The sequence below is a fragment of the Filicampus tigris genome, chromosome 15 (assembly GCF_054856515.1).
Source record: "Filicampus tigris isolate MCC_2025a chromosome 15, RoL_Ftig_1.0, whole genome shotgun sequence".
In the NCBI taxonomy this organism is placed as follows: domain Eukaryota; kingdom Metazoa; phylum Chordata; class Actinopteri; order Syngnathiformes; family Syngnathidae; genus Filicampus; species Filicampus tigris.
Window position 1 is genome coordinate 19,813,684 of NC_141231.1, and position 18,161 is coordinate 19,831,844.

General features: G+C 49.9%; 2 protein-coding genes across 4 annotated transcripts; both read left to right on the forward strand.

Annotated features, from left to right (window-relative positions):
- The first annotated feature begins 1,907 nt into the window (after positions 1–1,907).
- On the forward strand, positions 1,908–9,848 carry helq (helicase, POLQ like). 2 transcript variants are annotated; one of them, XM_086054372.1, is made up of 18 exons: positions 1,909–2,866; positions 3,188–3,686; positions 4,438–4,616; positions 4,691–4,891; positions 5,141–5,213; positions 5,282–5,379; positions 5,894–5,992; positions 6,472–6,617; positions 6,707–6,946; positions 7,032–7,173; positions 7,257–7,361; positions 7,973–8,162; positions 8,263–8,420; positions 8,501–8,599; positions 8,694–8,867; positions 8,961–9,074; positions 9,219–9,353; positions 9,424–9,848. In XM_086054372.1, the coding sequence occupies exons 1-18, from the start codon at positions 2,840–2,842 to the stop codon at positions 9,502–9,504; spliced, it is 2,760 nt and encodes a 919-aa protein (XP_085910498.1). In that variant the 5' UTR covers positions 1,909–2,839; the 3' UTR covers positions 9,505–9,848. The 2 variants fall into 2 exon arrangements, with proteins under 2 accessions (XP_085910499.1, XP_085910498.1); XM_086054373.1 differs by lacking the exons at positions 8,961–9,074; positions 9,219–9,353; positions 9,424–9,848 and having other exon boundaries at positions 1,908–2,866; positions 8,301–8,420; positions 8,694–8,841.
- A 304-nt stretch (positions 9,849–10,152) lies between these two features.
- hpse (heparanase) lies at positions 10,153–17,307 on the forward strand. 2 transcript variants are annotated; one of them, XM_086054386.1, is made up of 11 exons: positions 10,153–10,439; positions 11,407–11,528; positions 12,814–12,936; positions 13,011–13,184; positions 13,304–13,475; positions 13,538–13,585; positions 13,655–13,924; positions 15,005–15,119; positions 15,207–15,331; positions 15,399–15,554; positions 16,821–17,307. In XM_086054386.1, the coding sequence occupies exons 1-11, from the start codon at positions 10,228–10,230 to the stop codon at positions 16,978–16,980; spliced, it is 1,677 nt and encodes a 558-aa protein (XP_085910512.1). In that variant the 5' UTR covers positions 10,153–10,227; the 3' UTR covers positions 16,981–17,307. The 2 variants fall into 2 exon arrangements, with proteins under 2 accessions (XP_085910512.1, XP_085910513.1); XM_086054387.1 differs by lacking the exon at positions 10,153–10,439 and adding an exon at positions 10,446–11,313.
- Positions 17,308–18,161: the final 854 nt, after the last annotated feature.

An 18,161-nucleotide genomic window follows, 5' to 3' on the forward strand; every position in this document is an offset into this window, starting at 1 on the left:
GCCGGGGGGTCGCGGCCGGAAGGGTACCCAGGTCAAGGGTGGAGGGTCGCGGCCGAACGGGCAAAAAAGGGTCAAGTGCCCAGCTCTGGTTGCTATAAAGAAACATCTAAAATCCACCAGAGTGTCCGTGACGGGTTGAAGTGACAGCGACGTGGGACTGCAAATTGCCACACTCAGAAGTGGCCCGTCATATACATTTTCGACAGGAAGTGGCGGTAGTAAAGATTTGAAAATAAAAACTATGGAAATAAAAGCGATTACATTTTCACACCAACTTGTAAACTTGCGCATTAACGCCGCTTACTATTGGCACTGGGGAAAATTGAGAAACCTTGAAGGGGCCACCAATGCCCCTTCCAGGACGACCGGGCTGCAATGGATGCCGAGCAGGGGCGGAGCCATGGGTGGGCCTGGGCGTGCAAGCCAACATTTTTGGCATGGATTTGGAATTTGATCCAGTTTGTTTGATTTTAGTCATGCCGAGTAAATGTTTGCATGCAGCAGCTGACAAAAAGTTGTTTAATGTTCTTACTTTTGCTGCTAGAAAGAATATATTGTTACAATGGATCAAAGATAAAAGTCCTTCTGTTCCTGTTGGTTTAACATCATTTTGAAGTTGATTCCTGTGGAATATCTGGCGGACATCTTACACCACAAGGTGGACCAATTTCATAGAACCTGGCAGCGAGTATCTTGGACCTGGATACTCTTTGTCGATCGTACAATCTTGACCCTTAATGCTCCGTATTGGTGTTCCCTTAGGATATAGGCATCATTTTTCATCTCTGTTTTCTTGAGCTGAGTTTTGTTTTGTTCTCCTTTAGGTGTTTTTTTTGTTTGTTTGTTTCTTTTCCTTTCTTGAAAAAGATTGCGTTTTGTATATGACAAATCGGTTGACTCTGTGATTACATTTTTACATGTTGTTTGTACAAAACTGTGTAAAAATCAATAAATATATTGGGGGGAAAAAAAAAAAGAATCTGTCCTCCTCTTATAACACTAATTTACCGTCAACCTACTGGAAACTCAACTGTTCGCTTTTATCGAATGGAGATGTCAAAAATGAGATTACAGTACTAGATTGATTGGACCAAAGTGAAATTAGGTATTACTTTATGAATGGCTTCAATATACTATTCAATAGCAACTGCTCTTTGGCAGGATGTAATTCTGGTGTCCATGAAGTGTCCACAGACGCATTAGGCTAGAAATACACAAAGTGGCAGTACCTTGAAACATAATTGCATTTTTTGTGTGCTGGACAACTTTACGGAGACGACGAGCAGGTTTGAATTGGGGGCAAAGCGGCCGGTCTATTTGCAGCATCGAGGGCAGCGCTGCATTGCAAACTTCACAATATGACGTGGACATTGCATTTTAAAGTTTGCTAAAAGGACATGTATTCCAAAATGCAAAAGTTTTATACAAAACAAAAGTTGTATTAATCATGGAAACGTTAACTGTTATTAATTGAGAATAACACTGTTCAGTAGTAATACTGGAGCGAGTCCAGTAGGTGGCGGACGTGTGTTGCGTTAGACAAGTTAGGTGTTTGTATGTACTGTAGAAGAATAGAGGAAGTATCCAAGGGATGTTGATGTCGTTCCTACTACTGTACTGTACAAGTAAAACAACAAATATACAGAGAAATAACTAACAAAGGAAAATAATAATATTAATAATAATAATAACATAAATACATTTAAAAAGACAGAAAAAAGAGACAAGGCTAAACTCTTCTGCTCGCAAGCGGGTTACGTCACAGAGAGGAGTTAAAAAAAAAAAGACAAGAAAAGCCCACACCTTTTGCGGTGTGACTGTGCTTTTCCGGTCTGACAGTGCCCCTCTTCCGGCCAGATGCCTCTCGCTTTGTCGTGCGTGGTAGGTAGCACGTGGAGAGGAAGAGACTGTATAACATGTCATTTTGCACAGTGCAAACTTCGACAAAGGAAGAAGACATTTGATCGGTGTATTGGAAAATAGGAAACTGAAACTGCATTTGGTTAAAATGCTGAATAATCGGGAAGGTTGCCAGCTTGTTATTTAAAGGCTGCAGGATTGGTTAGGAGAAATTGAGAAAATATAATAGGGATTGTCGGGTATATTGGTTGTTATTATGTGTCCTGTTGTTGTTATTGTTATTGGTTAGGTATGTATTATTATTTTCACTCTCCTGGGGTATTAGTTGAGGCCGGGGCATACCTGGTTCACACTCCTTACCGTTACGTGGCGCTAATGCACATGAAGGTTTCTTGACAAGCGCCATAAAAATGCATTAGAAGAAGAAGAAGGTAGCACGTGACCACCCGCGAAACCAGCCCGGAAGTGAGCCTGTATGTGACTCTCGCTTGTGAGAACAGCTCGACACTTGTCACGAAAACATCCAGTTTGCCGACTGCCACGGGAACAAGTGCACATTTTTACCAAGGTTCATTCTGCTTTTGGGAAGGACTGTGGCTTTTGGGCGAGCGTAACAGCAGCAAAGTGGTGTTACCGAAGACTAGTTTGAACCCGCGACTCGTCTTTCGTATTTATTGATTGACGTGAATGGCAAGATTAAAAAAAAGTAGAAGTCCGTCAGTTGTGTGTGTGCACAGTGTTCGTCAGCACTGTACAATAAGGTCTCGCAGGTAGAACAACGGTTGTAACCAATCGTTTGTCATTAATCGCGTTAGCTAGCTTTGTTTGTAGCATGCGGCTTAGGCGGGTGCACGAACCAATCGAAATGATGAAAATAATTTTTGAAAAAAAGAAGAAATTCAAGAAAGGAAAGACGACTTTAAAGTAAGAAGGACTTGACCGGACGAAAAGAACGTTCTTCTTCATTATCATCATCATCATGATGGATGACAAGCAGCAGCTGGAGGTACTGTAATTCCGCCTGGGCTTGAATGAATAGCAATGTTTAGCTTTAAGTGGGGGGGAGGGAGGTCCAAATGACAAACGCTGATCTGAACTGCAACCATGACAAAAGCTCGTGTTTGAGGTTGTTTATTTCGGTTGTTTGTGTTCTTAAAAAAAAATATAAAAAAAAATCAAAACAGCCAAAGCCATCGCTGAGATGAGTGGATGTTGCAAGCAGTTGTTCAAGAAGAAGATGGCAAGACAGCCTGTGCTTCTTGGCCTGCTCAGTGTGGGATGTCAATAAAAATGACATCGTCTGACATATTGTTGCTGCGTCCATCAGTGCAGCGACAGCGAGGACTTGTTCGGCGACTACGACAGTCTCCTGGCGGACGAGTCCCTGCTGGCCAAGCTGGAGCAGGCCGACAAGATGGCGGCTGAAAAGATGGCGGCCGCGGTCGTCCACGCCGACTCCACCGTGGACGCGGCAGACGCGGCGCGGGAGGATTCGCCGGGCGGCCGGCAGGAAGCCAAGAGGCGCAAAGTGCACAGAAGCTCCGCCCCTCCCAGAAGCCCGGAGGACATGAGGCGATGCGGCGCTGCCTCCGCGAGGAGCGTGAGCGAGCGCGTGAAGAAGACGCTGCGATGCAACGCGGCGGCGCCCGCCGGCCCTTCCCGCTCTGCGGCCATGAAGGAGGCGGCGCTTAGCCACGAGATCGGCGGCGCCGTTCAGGCCGTGGAGGCCGCCCGCGTGGACGCCAAGGACCTGGGTCCTTTTTTTGGACTGCCCGCCAAAGTCAAAGACCTCCTCTTCACGCTCAGGGGAATCCGCAGCCTCTACGGTGACAATGGCCTGCATCACATGACTTGATGGGACAAGGCGGCACATGACAACTGATTGCACCATTTCGCAGCACGTGACGCGACGCGACGCATCACACGACAATTTTTCACATCACAACACATGGCCTCAGGTCGCATGACATCACATCGTTTGACGACTTATGGTAGCGCAGCGCAGCGCATCACAGCAAATGATAGGGCTGCTCCATTATGCAAAAAAAATAGTCCTGATTATTTGGGTCATAATAGCAATCTCGATGACTCAAACGATCATTTGTTTTTTGGTACGAAACAAGGAAATGTTTAAATGTACAAAACTGGTCAAAGAAAATACATTTCCTTGTAAGTCCCAAACAAAATTGATAAACATGTTTTTATAAAAGAAAAAAAGGTGCAGATGTATTATTTCCTTGTGTAACCAAACGTAGTACGTTGGCATATTAATGCTTGTTTTTTGACAATGATGGCAATTTTGTAATTGTGGAGTGTAATAATGGTAATTGTGATTGAATTTCGATGAGTTGCACAGCCCGAGGAAATGACACGACATGACCTGACCGATGCGACACATGGCATCATGTGTGTCGACGTCACAACGCATGGCATGGCATGGCATGGCATGGCATGACATCGCGCCGACATTAATTTCCCTCACGGGGGGGGGATGCATGTTCCAAATCATCGTGCATGCCGTGACGTCACAGGACGTTCGCTTACATGTCGACCCGTAACTTGTGCGTGTGTCGGTAGCGTGGCAGGAGACGTGCTTGCGTCTGGATTGCGTGTCGGCGAGGAGGAACCTGATCTACACGCTTCCCACCGGCGGCGGCAAAACTTTGGTGGCCGAGCTGCTGATGATCCGCGAGCTGCTGTGCAGGAACAGCAACTGCATCTTGGTCCTGCCGTACGTGGCCCTGGTCCAAGAGAAGGTAAAGGCCGCGAGCGCCGCCGCCGGATGACGGGCGGGACCTCTAAAAGCCGCGGCGTTGTCCCTCCCCCGGAGGTGCGAGGGCTGGCGGGCTTGGGGCTGGAGCTGGACTTTGTGGTGGAGGAGTACGCCGGCAGCAAGGGCAGGTTCCCGCCCGTCAAGCGCAGGGGGCGGCGCTCGCTCTACGTGGCCACCATCGAGAAGGCGCACGCCCTGGTCAACGCGCTCATCGAGGAGGCCGCGCTGCCGCGCGTCGGCCTGCTGGTGGTGGACGAGGTGAGTCCCGCCCACGCGGACCAAGCTGCCGCCCGCTTGGCAAGCTCCCCCGACTCTTGGCTCGCTTTCTTACTTACTTTGACGCTCACAAAGTTTGTCCCCCAACGATACTGTCAAAGGCCAAAAAGGTCGTATTCTTTTCAAGGATATCTTCGATGCAGGCCCACTAGTTGAGAAATAAAAAAAGGCATTCTGATCTATATCCCGTTTGTGGAATAAGAGTCAATCCAGCCCTTACGCTCTTTTTAGCTGCACATGCTGGGCGAGGGCAGTCGAGGCGCTTTGCTGGAAATCACCCTGGCCAAAGTGTTGCATCTCAGCCGTAAGTGCGCCGCCGCCGCCGCCGCGATGACGCCGTCGCACTTTTGAGGTTCTCCGTCTGTGGCGCAGAAGACACGCAGATCATCGGCATGAGCGCCACCTTGGGGAACATCGGTGAGCTGCGGACCTTCCTCAAGGCGGAAAACTACCATGACGACTTTCGACCCGTGGGTGGATCCTGCATAGTTGCCCAAAAGCCACTTGCGGCGGCTGCCTCCTTCCTGACCCCCAATTTCCATCTTAGTGAGGGCCCAATTGTGGCAAGGTTGCAGGCCAAATTGGCTGCGAGTATTTATCGATTCATTTCTTTCTTTCTTTTGTCCCATTGGACCAGTAAAGATAAGCCGATGTGCAGAAGGCCGACGTTTCTGCTCTAATGCGCGAAGCGGTCGGGTTTGTTGTTGCAGCACAATCCCGCACTTGAAAGAAAACAACATAGCGTACTTTTTGCGTGCCCCTTTTGAATAGTTTTTGAGAGCCACAATATCATCCATGCCGGTGCCTTTTCTGCAAGTGTCACTTTTTCCATGGAAATTGGCAATTCGTCCATTGTCCAAATCATTGTCCCAAAAGTGACTAATGACTAATTGAGAGCGTCGATAGTTGCTAAAAGTCGTTGTTAGCTTTTGAGTGGGCCTTTTGGGGGCCGACGCCACGTGACGTCTTGGGTGACGCGTTCAGGTGCATCTGAAGGAGTACGTGAAACTGGGCGACGGCATCTACGAGGTGGACGCCAAGGAGGACGACTGTTTCCGCTTTTGTCGGCGTGTGGAGTTGAAGGTATGCTCCTCGCGCTCATGTGTAGAGATAGCCCCATACCGATTATTAGAGTCAAGGAGGCCGATAACCCACCCGTATCTGGAGCCGATATTCATTTTCAGCAAAAAGGAAAATATTGGTCTTTAAAAAAAAAAAAAAATGTATTTAAGTATATTATTGAAAGTTTTTTATTTTATTATTTTTGTTTGTTCTAAATTTTTGACAATATGCAACTTTGTTGTAAAATTCTGACACATTTCAGGGAGCTCCCAGGGTCATCAGCATGTCTTAAACGTTCAATGAAAATTGACATCAATAGTTTTTGGAAGTTAACACCGTTTAAAATGGATTTATCGGCCATCAGATTTTGAAAAAAGGCCGATACCGATAATTCGGCAAACTGCAGAGTATCGGCCAGGCTGATAATCGGTCTATCCCTGCCGATTATGTGTGCCCTTGTCAGGTGTGTAGAAGTTTTGTGTGTGTGTGTTTGTGTGTAGTACTCGAGCGCCATGCAAAAGGTGGACCCGGACCACATCATCGCGCTGGTGACGGAGGTGATCCCCAAACATTCCTGTTTGCTCTTCTGTCCCACCAAGAAGAACTGCGAGAACGTGGCCGTCATGATTTGCAAGTACCTCCGACGGTGAGGCCGCCGCCGCGCCGCCTTTGCCACGCCCATAAGCATAATCGTAAAACAGCCAACGCCCCCAACCCCCCCCCCCCCCCGCGCAGGGATTTCCTGCAGCACCGGCGGGAGGAGAAGGAGGCGCTCCTGCGCGAGCTGGAGGACTGCGGTAACGGTCAGGTGTGCCCGCTGCTGAGGAGGACGCTCCCCCTGGGCGTGGCCTACCATCACAGCGGCCTGACGGCCGACGAGAGGAAGCTGCTGGAGGACGCCTACGCCGCCGGCGTCCTCTGCCTCATCGCGTGCACGTCCACGCTGGCCGCCGGCATCAACCTGCCCGCGCGAAGGTCGGCCCACATGCTGGGACCGTCATGTCATGATGATGATGATGATGATGATGATGATGATGTCACGTGATGACCGCGCCCGCAGAGTGATCGTGCGATCGCCACTGGTGGCGCAGGACGCAGTCAAGACGAGCCAATACAAGCAGATGGCGGGTCGCGCTGGGCGGGCGGGGCTGGACAGCGAGGGCGAGAGCATCCTCATCCTGCAGGAGGCGCAGCGGCACCAGGTACGCCCGCCCGCCCGCCCGCCGGCCGGCGGTCCTCGCCACCTGTCGCCTGACTGCCTGCCTGCGTGCGTGTTTGCTTTCAGGCCAAGGCGCTGTTGTGCGCCCCCGTGGAGAATTGCTACAGCTGCCTCCTTGCCGACGAGCGCAAAAGTCTGCTCGGCCTCATCCTCTCCCTAGTCGGCTTAAAGGTGCGTGCGTGTTTGTGTACTTGTACCACGGTATGTCTTTGAATATCTACTAGAGATGGACCGATATGTTTTTTTCAGGGCCGATACTGATTATTAGTGGTCAAGGAACTCAAATTTGGAGCCGATATTCATTTTCAGTAAAAAGGAAAATATGGGCGTCAAAAAATAAAAGAAATTAAAACACTTTATTGAAATGCCTTTAGGCTCATCAGCATGTCTTCAAAAGTCACACGAAAACTTTTGCGAAAAAATTGCTCACTATAGTTTCCGACCGTAAATAAAGTTCTCCAAAATGACAGCAAGGTCCGATAATTGCTCTATCCCTGATTATATAAATGTGTGTTTGTGCATGTACAAATGTGTGCGCTTGTGCTGGCGCGCAGAGCTGCTCCACGCATTCCGTCCATGTGACGGACGGAGCGGTCCGTCTAGCCGTCACTGACGCGCTTGTTTTGCCGACGGTCGACCAATGACGGGACAATTTTTTCAACGAATCAATCCATCTATCCCTGGTGTTTGTGTGTGGGAGTGTGTATGTGTGCGCTTGTGTATGTATGGTAAGGTCTCGTGTGCCTTTATTCATATGACGTCTGCATGTGCTGGTGCGTCAGGTGGCGTCGCGCGTGGAGCACTTGGAGGACTTTGTGCGCGGGACGCTGCTGTATGTGCAGCGCGAGCGGGCCGGCGTGCGTCTGGACGAGGTCCTGCGGGAGGGCGTTGAGCTCCTCAAGGTCAAAGGTCTTCTGCGCGTGCAAGGCCACGCCTTGCAAGTGACGCACTTGGGACGGGCCACCTTCAAAGGTACGTAGTTAGTCAACTATTCATATTCGTCATATTCGTTAGATCTTAAAGCTTTGCGGTCGGTCGGTTGCGCGTGCGTGCTCTGTATGTGGGCGCTCAGGTTGCGTGGACGTGAGCCACAGTGAAATTCTCTACCAGGACCTCCAGCAAGGCCTGGAGGGCCTTCTGCTCAACACTTTTCTTCACCTGATCTTCCTGGTGACCCCGTACGACCTCGCCGCCGCCTGCAAGCCGGACTGGATGACCTTCTACACGCAGGTCAATCACGCAGGCGCGCGCGCGCGCACGCGGTGATGAGGATCACCAGATGGTGACGTGGAGACGCTTTTGTGCGGCAGATGTCCTTGTTGTCATCGGCAGAGCTGAAAATGTGCGCCGTGGTGGGCGTTCCAGAAAGTTTGGTGGCCAGGAAGGCGGCCGGACAGAGAGTCAATAAGGTCAAGGTTGCCACGGAGTTGCCATGCAGTCACTAACGCAGCCGGCAGGAGGCGCGCACGCTCACACTGAGTATTCGTGTCTGTGTGTGGACAGAGTGCCAACGTGTGGGTGGTGAAGCGCATGTATTTGTCCTTGGTTCTGATGTCACTGCTAAAGGACGGCGACGTTTGGGGCGTGGCCCAAAAGTTCCAGCTCAGTCGCGGCTTCGTCCAGTCGCTGCTCACCTCGGCCGCCGCCTTCTGCTCATGCGTGTTACACTTCACGCAGGTTGCGCGCGCACACGCAGACAACCTCTACACACCACAAAAGCCATCATCATCATCATCATCATCATCTAAGCGCGTGCGTGTGTGCGTGTAGGAGCTGGAAACGTTGTGGCCGTACTGTTCCCTGTTGGAGGTGCTGACGCGACGCCTCAGCTACTGCGTGAAGGCGGAACTTATCCCGCTGATGGAGGTGGCGGGGGTCATGGAGGTCACCGCACGCTCGGCACGCGCACGCTACCGTAGCGGCCAGCGGCTCTTTCGTCACACGTGCGGGTGTGTGTGTGTTGTGTGTATGCGCGCACGTTTGTGTGTTGTTGTTGTTGTTGTTGGCGTGCGTTTGTGCGGACGCTAGGCTCGCGCCAAGCAGCTCCACGCCGCCGGCTACACCACGCTGACGCACTTGGCCAACGCCGACGCCGACCTGCTGGTCAGGACGCTGGAGCGCCTCAGCAGGAAACAAGCCAATCAGATTGTGGCCTCGGCCAAAGTGGGTGCGGCCCGCGCTCGGCGGAGGGCGACGCGCGTGCATGCGTGCGTAACGGCCGTCTGTGTTTCAGATGTTGCTCAACGAGAAGGCGGCCGCGCTGCAACAGGAAGTGGATCATCTGCTCGCCGCTCCTCCCGACCTGCCCGACTGAAGGACGTGTTACTGTGGCAACGGTCTTTGTTTACATCCTCAAGTCAGGTTAGCGTAGCCGCGGATGCGCCGAGATTTTCTGTAATCGGAAGAAAAGGACGCCCGCAAACACAAGCGAGTCTCAATTTGTATATTTCGCTTTTTTTAAACGCAAATACACTCATCAAAAATGTCAATATCAAAATAAATGTCAGTTGAAAAAAAATCAACATATGCTTGTGTGTGGTTGCACATCAGTGTGAATGTATAATACAATACATTTTTATTTATATAGCGTATTTCACAACAGCTAGACCTGTAACAACTTTACAAACACTAAATAATAAATAAACAATGAAAATCAAAGTATTTCATGTTTCTCAACAGTCGAAAGCCATGAAAGAAATAAACGAATAAGAAGTGTTGCTGGTTTCACTTTTGAAAAGGAAACTAGACAGTACATTAGTAGCTACCATATTAAAAGAAAACAACAATTATTTACAACTATTGATTTATGCTGTTTTGTTTTTATGTTTTTGTAAAAAGAAAAAAATCTGACTTGTTTCTCTATTACCTCTGTCTTTGGCAGGCAGTTTTCCCCAAAAATCTTGCTAGTGTCACGTGACTGCTTCCCGCCGAATCACGTATGTGTTTGCGTTGTGACGTCAGGGGGCGCGGTTACGAGCCGCCGTCAGTCCAACGCGCGCACAGACAAACGCACACAAGTAACAGGACGGGAGCGACTATGCCGGAAGTGGCGGCCAATTGGCGCCCTTTTTGGGCGTTGTGTTTGCTGTGCGCGCTCCCGAGCTTCTCCATCGAGGCGCGTGCCCGACGCAGGGGAGCGGGCCCGGGATTGGGACCGGGCCGGCTGTTGTTCCGCGTGGACCCCAACTTCGTGTCTGTCACCATCGACGCCAGCCTGGCCGAAGACCAAAGATTCATGCGCATGCTCAGGTCGGAGTACGCCACGTGACACGAGCCCACCAATCGCAGCTCGTCTTGTCAATTGCGTGTTCATCGGCGAGGCTTTCTGTTTTTCCACTGTCGCGTTTGGGTTGATCCTGTGCCTTTTGATCAGTACAATCGGTTAGCACGTGTTCATCAGAAATGGTGTAACTCTCCTAAATTTCAATCATCCAAGAAAACTGAATTCATTTCGCGAATGCGGATAAAACAATGTTATGTTACAAAGGGAAACGTTTTGACTTGAGTTGGTTTACAGGTGTAAAGTTGAAATATTAAGAGAAAAAATATATTATCCAACACTAATAGTGGGATTCTACAAACAGTATGAAAACATTTTAAGACAATAGCAAACATTCAATAATTTTGTAACAGTCCATGGGAAACAGGAGTCCTTTATGACAAAGTTATCTTTTACAGAAAAAAAATCGAAATGTTATCAGGCAAAACGTTTTTTATGCCGAAGAAATGATTCAATTGAAATGTACTGCTCATCAAAGGCCAATAAAAATGTGTACCAAAATGAAAGTTTCCAAACATGCGAACGGAAACGTTCAATAGACCTATAAAGTGTTCTTGGGCCGTGATTCATTCGCATACCACCAGCCCTGCCCTGGGGCTTCACCTCTTTGCAGTTTTTTCAATCGAAAATTTAAAAAAAAAAAAAAAAACGTTTTTAGGGGTGGATCGTGGTGCACTTATTGGCCCTGCGATTTTGGGGAGGTTAAATACGTATTTTCCACCCACACTTATGAATGTGTGTGTGTGTGAGAGAGATTGTGAGAGATTGTAAAGGGCAGTGTGGAGATTGACTTGTGTTTGTCTGGGTGCGCGATTGTATTGTCAAGGTTGCTGCGCCCCCCTGGTGAGGACCGATGAGTCGCGACGATTCCTGTTTCCGAGCGCGCGCTGGTGTGACTGCAGAAAGTAATTGCGTGCGTGCGTGTTTGTGCGTCAGCTCTTCCAAAGTGCGCGTTTTGGCCAAGGCATTGTTTCCGGCGTTCGTCCGCTTCGGAGGAACCCGGCAGGACTTCATGGAGTTCCAGCCCCAGCGGAAGCTTCCGGCAGCCAAAGCCAAAGGTTGGAGTCGCAATCAAATGATTCAGGGCTTTAGTTGGAAGAGGGTTAGCTGCTATGCTAACTAGAGATCGACTCTCTTTGTTTGAATTGGAGATCGACTCGATTTGTTTGAATATCATTTTGCCTTCAACTCAATTAGGGAGAGCAATTGTGGCACCTACTGGCCAAATTGGATTCATTCGCCATTCGAGTGCGCACACGGGCTTGCTTGTGAACGCGCCCACTTGATTGGAACAGGTGCGCTCGTTAGGAGGAAAGCGTGATCGTGCGGAAACTTTGTCAACCGCGCCTGCAGACTACTTTACAAGTTTTTCATTTATGACAGCAGTCTACTTGGAGGATTAACTATAGAGGAGACAAACCTGTGCACGCGCAACGTACACGATCGACACAATGACATGTCATATACACGGACACACATCTAAGCACAAGAAACGGACCTTGGAAAGAAAGTGGCGACTGTGGAGACTGAAGTCATTCAAAAGTCAGACAAAAATCGTTGTCTGTGGGAGCGCGTTGGTACATTGTCCCTCAAAAAAATGAACGTGGATCTTGTTGGCAAGGACATTAAGGCGCGCGACATAGACCCGGAGGCCAAATACCGATTATCGGCAGTCACGGAGGCCGATAACCGGTATTTGGAGCCGATACTCATTTACAGTAAAAAGGAAAATAGTGGCGTCAAAAAATAAAACAAATTCAAACTCTTTATTGAAATGCCTTCAGGCTCATCAGCATGTCTTCAAAAGTGACATGAAAACTTCAAAAATTGCTCACTATGTACTATCAAAATATTGTTGTGGAAAAAAATGAAACTTTGTTGAAATGTTATTCAAAAAGATTGACATCAATGTTATAAGATTCTAACGAAAGCGTCAAGGAACACCCAAAGTTGTCAGCATGTCTTAGAGTTAAAAACTTGAAACAATAGCTCCAAAGACTTTTTTTCAGTAAATGTAGTCCTCCAAAATGTTATAATGACAGAAATGTCATTGTAAATGATTTGCTTCGATTTCAACACCGTTTCAAAATGGATTTATCGGCCACCAGATTAAAAAAAAAAAAAAAAAAAGAAAGGCCGATGCCAATATACGATGTCAGAACGCAGAATATCGCCGCCCGATGAGCGGTCCGGCCGATGAGCGGTCCGTCCCTAACGCTAACATAGCAACGGTTGTTCCCCTAGTAATGAAAATCTTCCGCAGGTTAGCTTCGCTGAGCAAAACAACAAAAGATATTGTCTGATGTCATTGCTAGCACGCTATGCTAACCGCGTTCCATGCAGGGTCGCAGCCCAAACTTCTTTCGGGTTGGTGGGAGGAGCATCTGCTGGCGCAGTGGCGCAAACAACAACGACGGCTCGCCCAAGAAGACGCCAGCGGGAAGTTCCGGCAGCTCAAGTTCACAGGTAGCGTCGCTAGCGGGCTACTCCCCGTGCGACCAAGTGCCTCACTTCCTGTCGCTTTCGCGCCGGCCGGGCAGAGAGCACGCTGGACGAGCTTCACGCCTTTGCCAACGCGACCGGCTTGGATCTCATCTTCGGACTCAACGCGCTGCTCAGGAACGCCGACAACAGCTGGAACGCCAGCAACGCGCAAGCGCTGCTACGCTACTGCCAGGAACGGCGCTATCGACTCTCGTGGGAGCTCGGCAACGGTACGCCGCGGCGCCGCCGCCGCCGCCCATGTCGATCGACCCTTCTTGTTTTTAGCCCTCGGGAGCTAGTGAAAGTCAGCAAGGGCTGGTGACCTTGTGAACTCATGTTTGAACTTCAGAACCAAACAGCTTTGAGAAGAAGGCGGGGCTTCGCGTGAGCGGCGACCAGCTGGGTCGGGACTTCACGCGCCTGCGCGAGATGATGTCGCAGTCGGCGTGGCACCGCCGCGCACGCCTCTACGGGCCTGACGTGGGCCAGCCCAGAGGACGCACGCTGGACTTGCTGGACGGGTCAGAGCAATTGCAAACTTTGCCGGCTCGACTCGTGGCGACGCCTTTTCGTCTCGCCGCAGGTTCCTGCGCAGCGGGGCCGACGCCATCGACGCCTGCACGTGGCACCAGTGAGTCTGCCCGACGCATCACCTGTGCCGCGACGCGATGACATGATTACGTGACGCGTGATGTGACAGTTACTACGTGAACGGTCGAGACACGTCGTTGGACGACTTCTTGGATCCGAAGGTTCTGGACTCGCTGGCGCTGAAGACCAAACAAGTCATCGAGGCGAGTCGCCACACGCGCGTTAGCGTTAGCCAACACGTCTTGACGTGCGTGGTCTTCCCGCGTGCGCAGGAAGTGCGACGCGTGTCTCCGGGGAAGCCGGTGTGGCTGGGAGAGACCGGCTCGGCCTACGGGGGCGGGGCCGCGGGCCTGTCCGACACCTTCGCGGCAGGATTCATGTGAGTCGCCCGCACAAATATCCAACGCAGTCGTACTCGTTCGGGACAGCGCCGTTCGTCGGCCGCCCGTGCTATTTTATTTTTTTTTGTTTGTTTTTTTCATGAGTCGCTTACCGGAATTTGACTGAATTGTTTGCATCAGCCTCAAAATATTCACATCCCCGACACTCATGTTCATAAGTGCTAATTGTAGTGTTAGCGACGTGATCATGAAAATAAGAGCTAGCCCGTCAGCTTTATGTTAGCCCGGGGAGCTCATCCTACGTGGTTCGCGCCGGTTAGCTTCCTGTCCGCCACATGCCGGTCGTGTGTGCGGTCAAGGTAAGAGTTTGCAGCGTTGTTTTGGCGTGGATGGCACAATGTGTGTGCGTAGCGCTTTTTAAACATACCGGACAGCGCTTTTTTTTTTACAATTATCCATTCCATTTAGTCAACATGATTCCGTTTGCCGTACAACATAATCACACACAAGCTAATGATATTGTAGCGATGTGACGGAAGATAAGAGAGGACTTTGTATCCAATTAGCGTGGGGAGAACATTCCGACACGGTTGAACGAATGACACGAAAGCTAGTCGACACCATCACATCGTTCATGGAAAGTCATAATCATAAATGCTAACCTTAATGTTAGAGAAGATAAGCGTCAGCGTGTCGGCTCTGTCAGCGCGGCCAGCGCATTTCATGTGGTTAGCGCCGGTTAGCTGAATGCGTGTCACACACCGGTCGTTTGGGGAGTAATGATAAGAGTCAGGCTTAGTCGCACACCGGTCGGTCACCCACCCGGTTGAACAAACACGCATCTCGGCAATTGTGCATCAGACTTGGTTGACGTAGTCCTTCCTACCTTTCATCGTGAGGCATAATCATCATGATGCAAGCAATGTGAGTGAGGAGTGAGCGCAGGCCAAAGCTGTCCAAATAATTCTTTGGTTCATCTTAAAGGCCTATCATTATTTTGTCGGTAATAAGAGTCAAGCTAACCGCAACGGCGCTAACGTGCTCGCGCCGGCGTGGTGAGCGCATTCCTTGTAGTTAGCGGCAATTGGCTTAATGGATGTCACCCGCCGGTCGGTCAGGTGGTTGGACAAATTAGGAGTGGCGGCCAAAGGAGGCGTGTCCGTGGTGATGCGGCAGGTTCTGCTTGGCTCGGGAGCGTACCATCTTCTGGACCAGCGTCTGGATCCTCTTCCTGTGAGCGCTCTTCGCCGTCGCAGCTCTTTTAGCCCCCCCTTGCCCTCACCGACCCCCCCCACCTGAGTGTGTGTTTTGTCTTTTGAGGACTTTTGGCTGACGCTAGTTCACAAACGCGTGGTGGGCCGCGGCGTCCTGAGCGCCGGCGGCATTTTGGCGCGGAGAGGACGAGGTCGCGTCCGTCTGTACCTGCACTGCGCCGCCGCACCCAGGTAACTCGCCTCTGCTATAACGGCGGCGCCGCCCGGCCGCGCTAAAATTGCCGCGTGCTCCCGCCAGGTACGGAGAGGGCGCCGTCACGCTCATTGCCCTCAACCTCAACAAAATGGCCGTGAACGTCAGCGTACCGAGTTGGCTGGCGAGCGGCGGCGGCGGCGACGTGGACGCCTTTGTGCTGCTGTCGGACCGACCGGGCTGGGATGGACTTTTGTCCAGGTGATTGAACGCCGCTGCCGCCACACTTTGTGACGGCCCATTGGGGGAGACGGGGAAAATCTTCAATAACCCGGGATATACCGTCAATATGCGTTTCCCCCCCCCAACAACATAGATTGGCTTCTCCTTTGCCCTCACCCAAAAATAAAAAAGATAGTGAAAAAACCTTTGCTGGTACCAAACCGTGAGTATGCGGGTCAGTGTTGCCACAGTTACCTTGAAAAAGTAACTTAGTTACTTGACTGAATACTTGCTTCATAATGGAACTTAACTGATGACTTGATTTTAAAAGTAACTTTGTCACTCAACTGATAACTTAACCTAAAAAGGAACAGAGTTACTTAAGTGATTTTTTTATTTTCAAAGTAACTTTACTAATGACTTGCTTACAACGTATCTTATTTACTTAACTGATTACTTGCTTAAAAAGTAACTGAGTTACTTAACTGATTTTTTATTCTCAAAGTAACTTTACTAATGACTAGCTTACAATGTATCTTATTTACTTAACTGATTACTTGCTTAAAAAGTAACTGAGTTACTTCACTGGTTACTCGATTTTAAAAGTAACTTAGTTACTAAACTGAGAACGACTAAAAGTAGCTTTGTTACTTTACTGCTTCCTTGACTTTCTTTGATTACTTGCTTTAAAAAGTAATCAACTTACTTCTCTGATTACTTTAAAGTAACAAAGTTGGATTGCAAGTTACTTTAATCGTTACATTTAGCAGATACCGACACCGCCGCTTAACATAAACATGTCACCGGGCTGGGCCTCTTCAGCGTGATAAGTGCATATCAAATAAAATGAAGACGACCTTCGTTATTTGATAGAACAATATAGTCCATTTCCGGCTGGAACTACAAATGCAATGCAAATGAGTGCAAATGAAGTGCAAATGTCCGTCCTTCCTCCGCTTAGAAGGAAGGTGACATACGTGATGTCACTTCCTGAGACGGAATGCAAAGCTGCCGTCTCCCGCAATGCCCCCCCCCCCCCCCCCCCAGTTCCAGCTGTGACCAGCGGCACTTCCTTCCCTTCCCTTTCTCGCTTGCCTTTGAAACAACGCATTTGACGCGGTCACCTTTTGGGACATTTGAACTGAGTGACTGCAGTCTTTGCGAGAAAAAGAAAAAAAAAAAAAGCCTTGTTACTGGCATCACTGTCTGGGGATTCCATTTTTTGTTTTTCCCATCCCTAGCCGCGTTGCGAAACTTTGTGCTTTTGTCTTGCAACATTGACTTTGTGCGACTTTGCGTGTGCAGGCGCGTGACGCTGAACGGCGTCCCGCTGACCATGACGGCTTTGCGTCTTCCCGAGCTGGAAGGGCGCCGCCTGCTGGCCCCGGAGCACGTGGGCCTTCCCGCCTTCTCGCTGGCCTTCTTCGTCTTCACGGACGCGCGACACGCCGCTTGCGCTGCCTGACCTTCGTCATCCTCATCCTCAGAAGCAGCAGCAGCAGCTGCAGCTTCTCCTGCTTTGCTTTTTCTGTGCGAGACGGAGCACGAACTTTGACTTGCCACTTGGCCCGCCTAGCCAGCCGCACGTGAGCTCACCAAGGTGCGTGTGCCGGGAGGAAAAGGGTTCCCCGCTCACCCTCTAGATGGCGTCACGACCCAACCTTTCTGCGTGCAGTTCTATCGTTGTTTCTTCCATATTGCGTGTAAACGTGTACATGAGTTCCCAGACTTGTTTATGAAAGGACGATCATTGAAGTGGCACTTTGTCAACATTAAAATGACACCTCCCGTTTCTGTGGTCCTGTGTGTGTGCGCGCTGCGCGCGCCTTTCCTCATCAAGTCCAATCACACGCATTCAACACCGCGGAGCAGAAGGAGCCCAGAAGAATTGGCCTCACATGCTGTCACTTCAATACGGACGCCGCTGCAAAGGCTCGCAAAACCAGACGATAGTTCACCCGGGACGGGTTCGATCGTGTCTTCCAAATGTCAACAAAATGCGGGCTGCTGACTCCAACACTTTGAACTGATTATGCCATGTCCGCAAATGTGGAATTGCCATGTTGGTTTTTGCTTCGCATATTGGCGAATAGAAAGCCATTGACATTGACTTCAACTCAGTTGGGATTAGGCTTTCCTTCCGAGCGCCGTTATGACTGTGAACTCATCGATACATGTGGACGATAGCCTCGTATTACTGCAAACAAATCGATGGCTAACCTGTTCTGAAATCAGAAGCCAGGAAAAAAAAAGTTCAAACATTACTTAATTTATTAAGGGAGTTTGTAAACATGCTCGCAATAGACAAATGGTACTTTAAGCGAATGCAATTTGCAATTTGATATTTTAGCAAGAAACAAAGTCGGCCAACATGATTTGCCTTTGCGGGCCACATAAAATGAGGTGGCGGGCCCAATCTGGCCCCCGGGCCTTGGCTTTGCCACCTCATTTAAATCCTTCAATATGGATGTGAGTGTGTATATTTATGTACATTCGCGCGTGTGTCAGAGTCATGTGCGCGCGCGCGCGCCCATCCGCCCGCCCACGCCGCAAACTCTGGAATGTCGTGGTGCACGCCGCCTTTATTTGGACTCGGCCGCACACAAAGCTGCTGCGGTTCACTGGGGAGTCACTTGATGTTTTCAC

Coding starts and splice junctions, on each gene's coding strand:
- helq (XM_086054372.1), top strand. CDS start 2,840: ATGATGGATGACAAGCAGCAGCTGGAG. Junction 4,892..5,140: donor GCCTGCTGGTGGTGGACGAG/GTGAGTCCCGCC, acceptor CGCTCTTTTTAG/CTGCACATGCTGGGCGAGGG. Junction 9,075..9,218: donor AGGTGGCGGGGGTCATGGAG/GTCACCGCACGC, acceptor TGCGGACGCTAG/GCTCGCGCCAAGCAGCTCCA.
- hpse (XM_086054386.1), top strand. CDS start 10,228: ATGCCGGAAGTGGCGGCCAATTGGCGCCCTTTTTGGGCGTTGTGTTTG. Junction 11,529..12,813: donor TCCGGCAGCCAAAGCCAAAG/GTTGGAGTCGCA, acceptor CGTTCCATGCAG/GGTCGCAGCCCAAACTTCTT. Junction 15,332..15,398: donor CACTGCGCCGCCGCACCCAG/GTAACTCGCCTC, acceptor TGCTCCCGCCAG/GTACGGAGAGGGCGCCGTCA.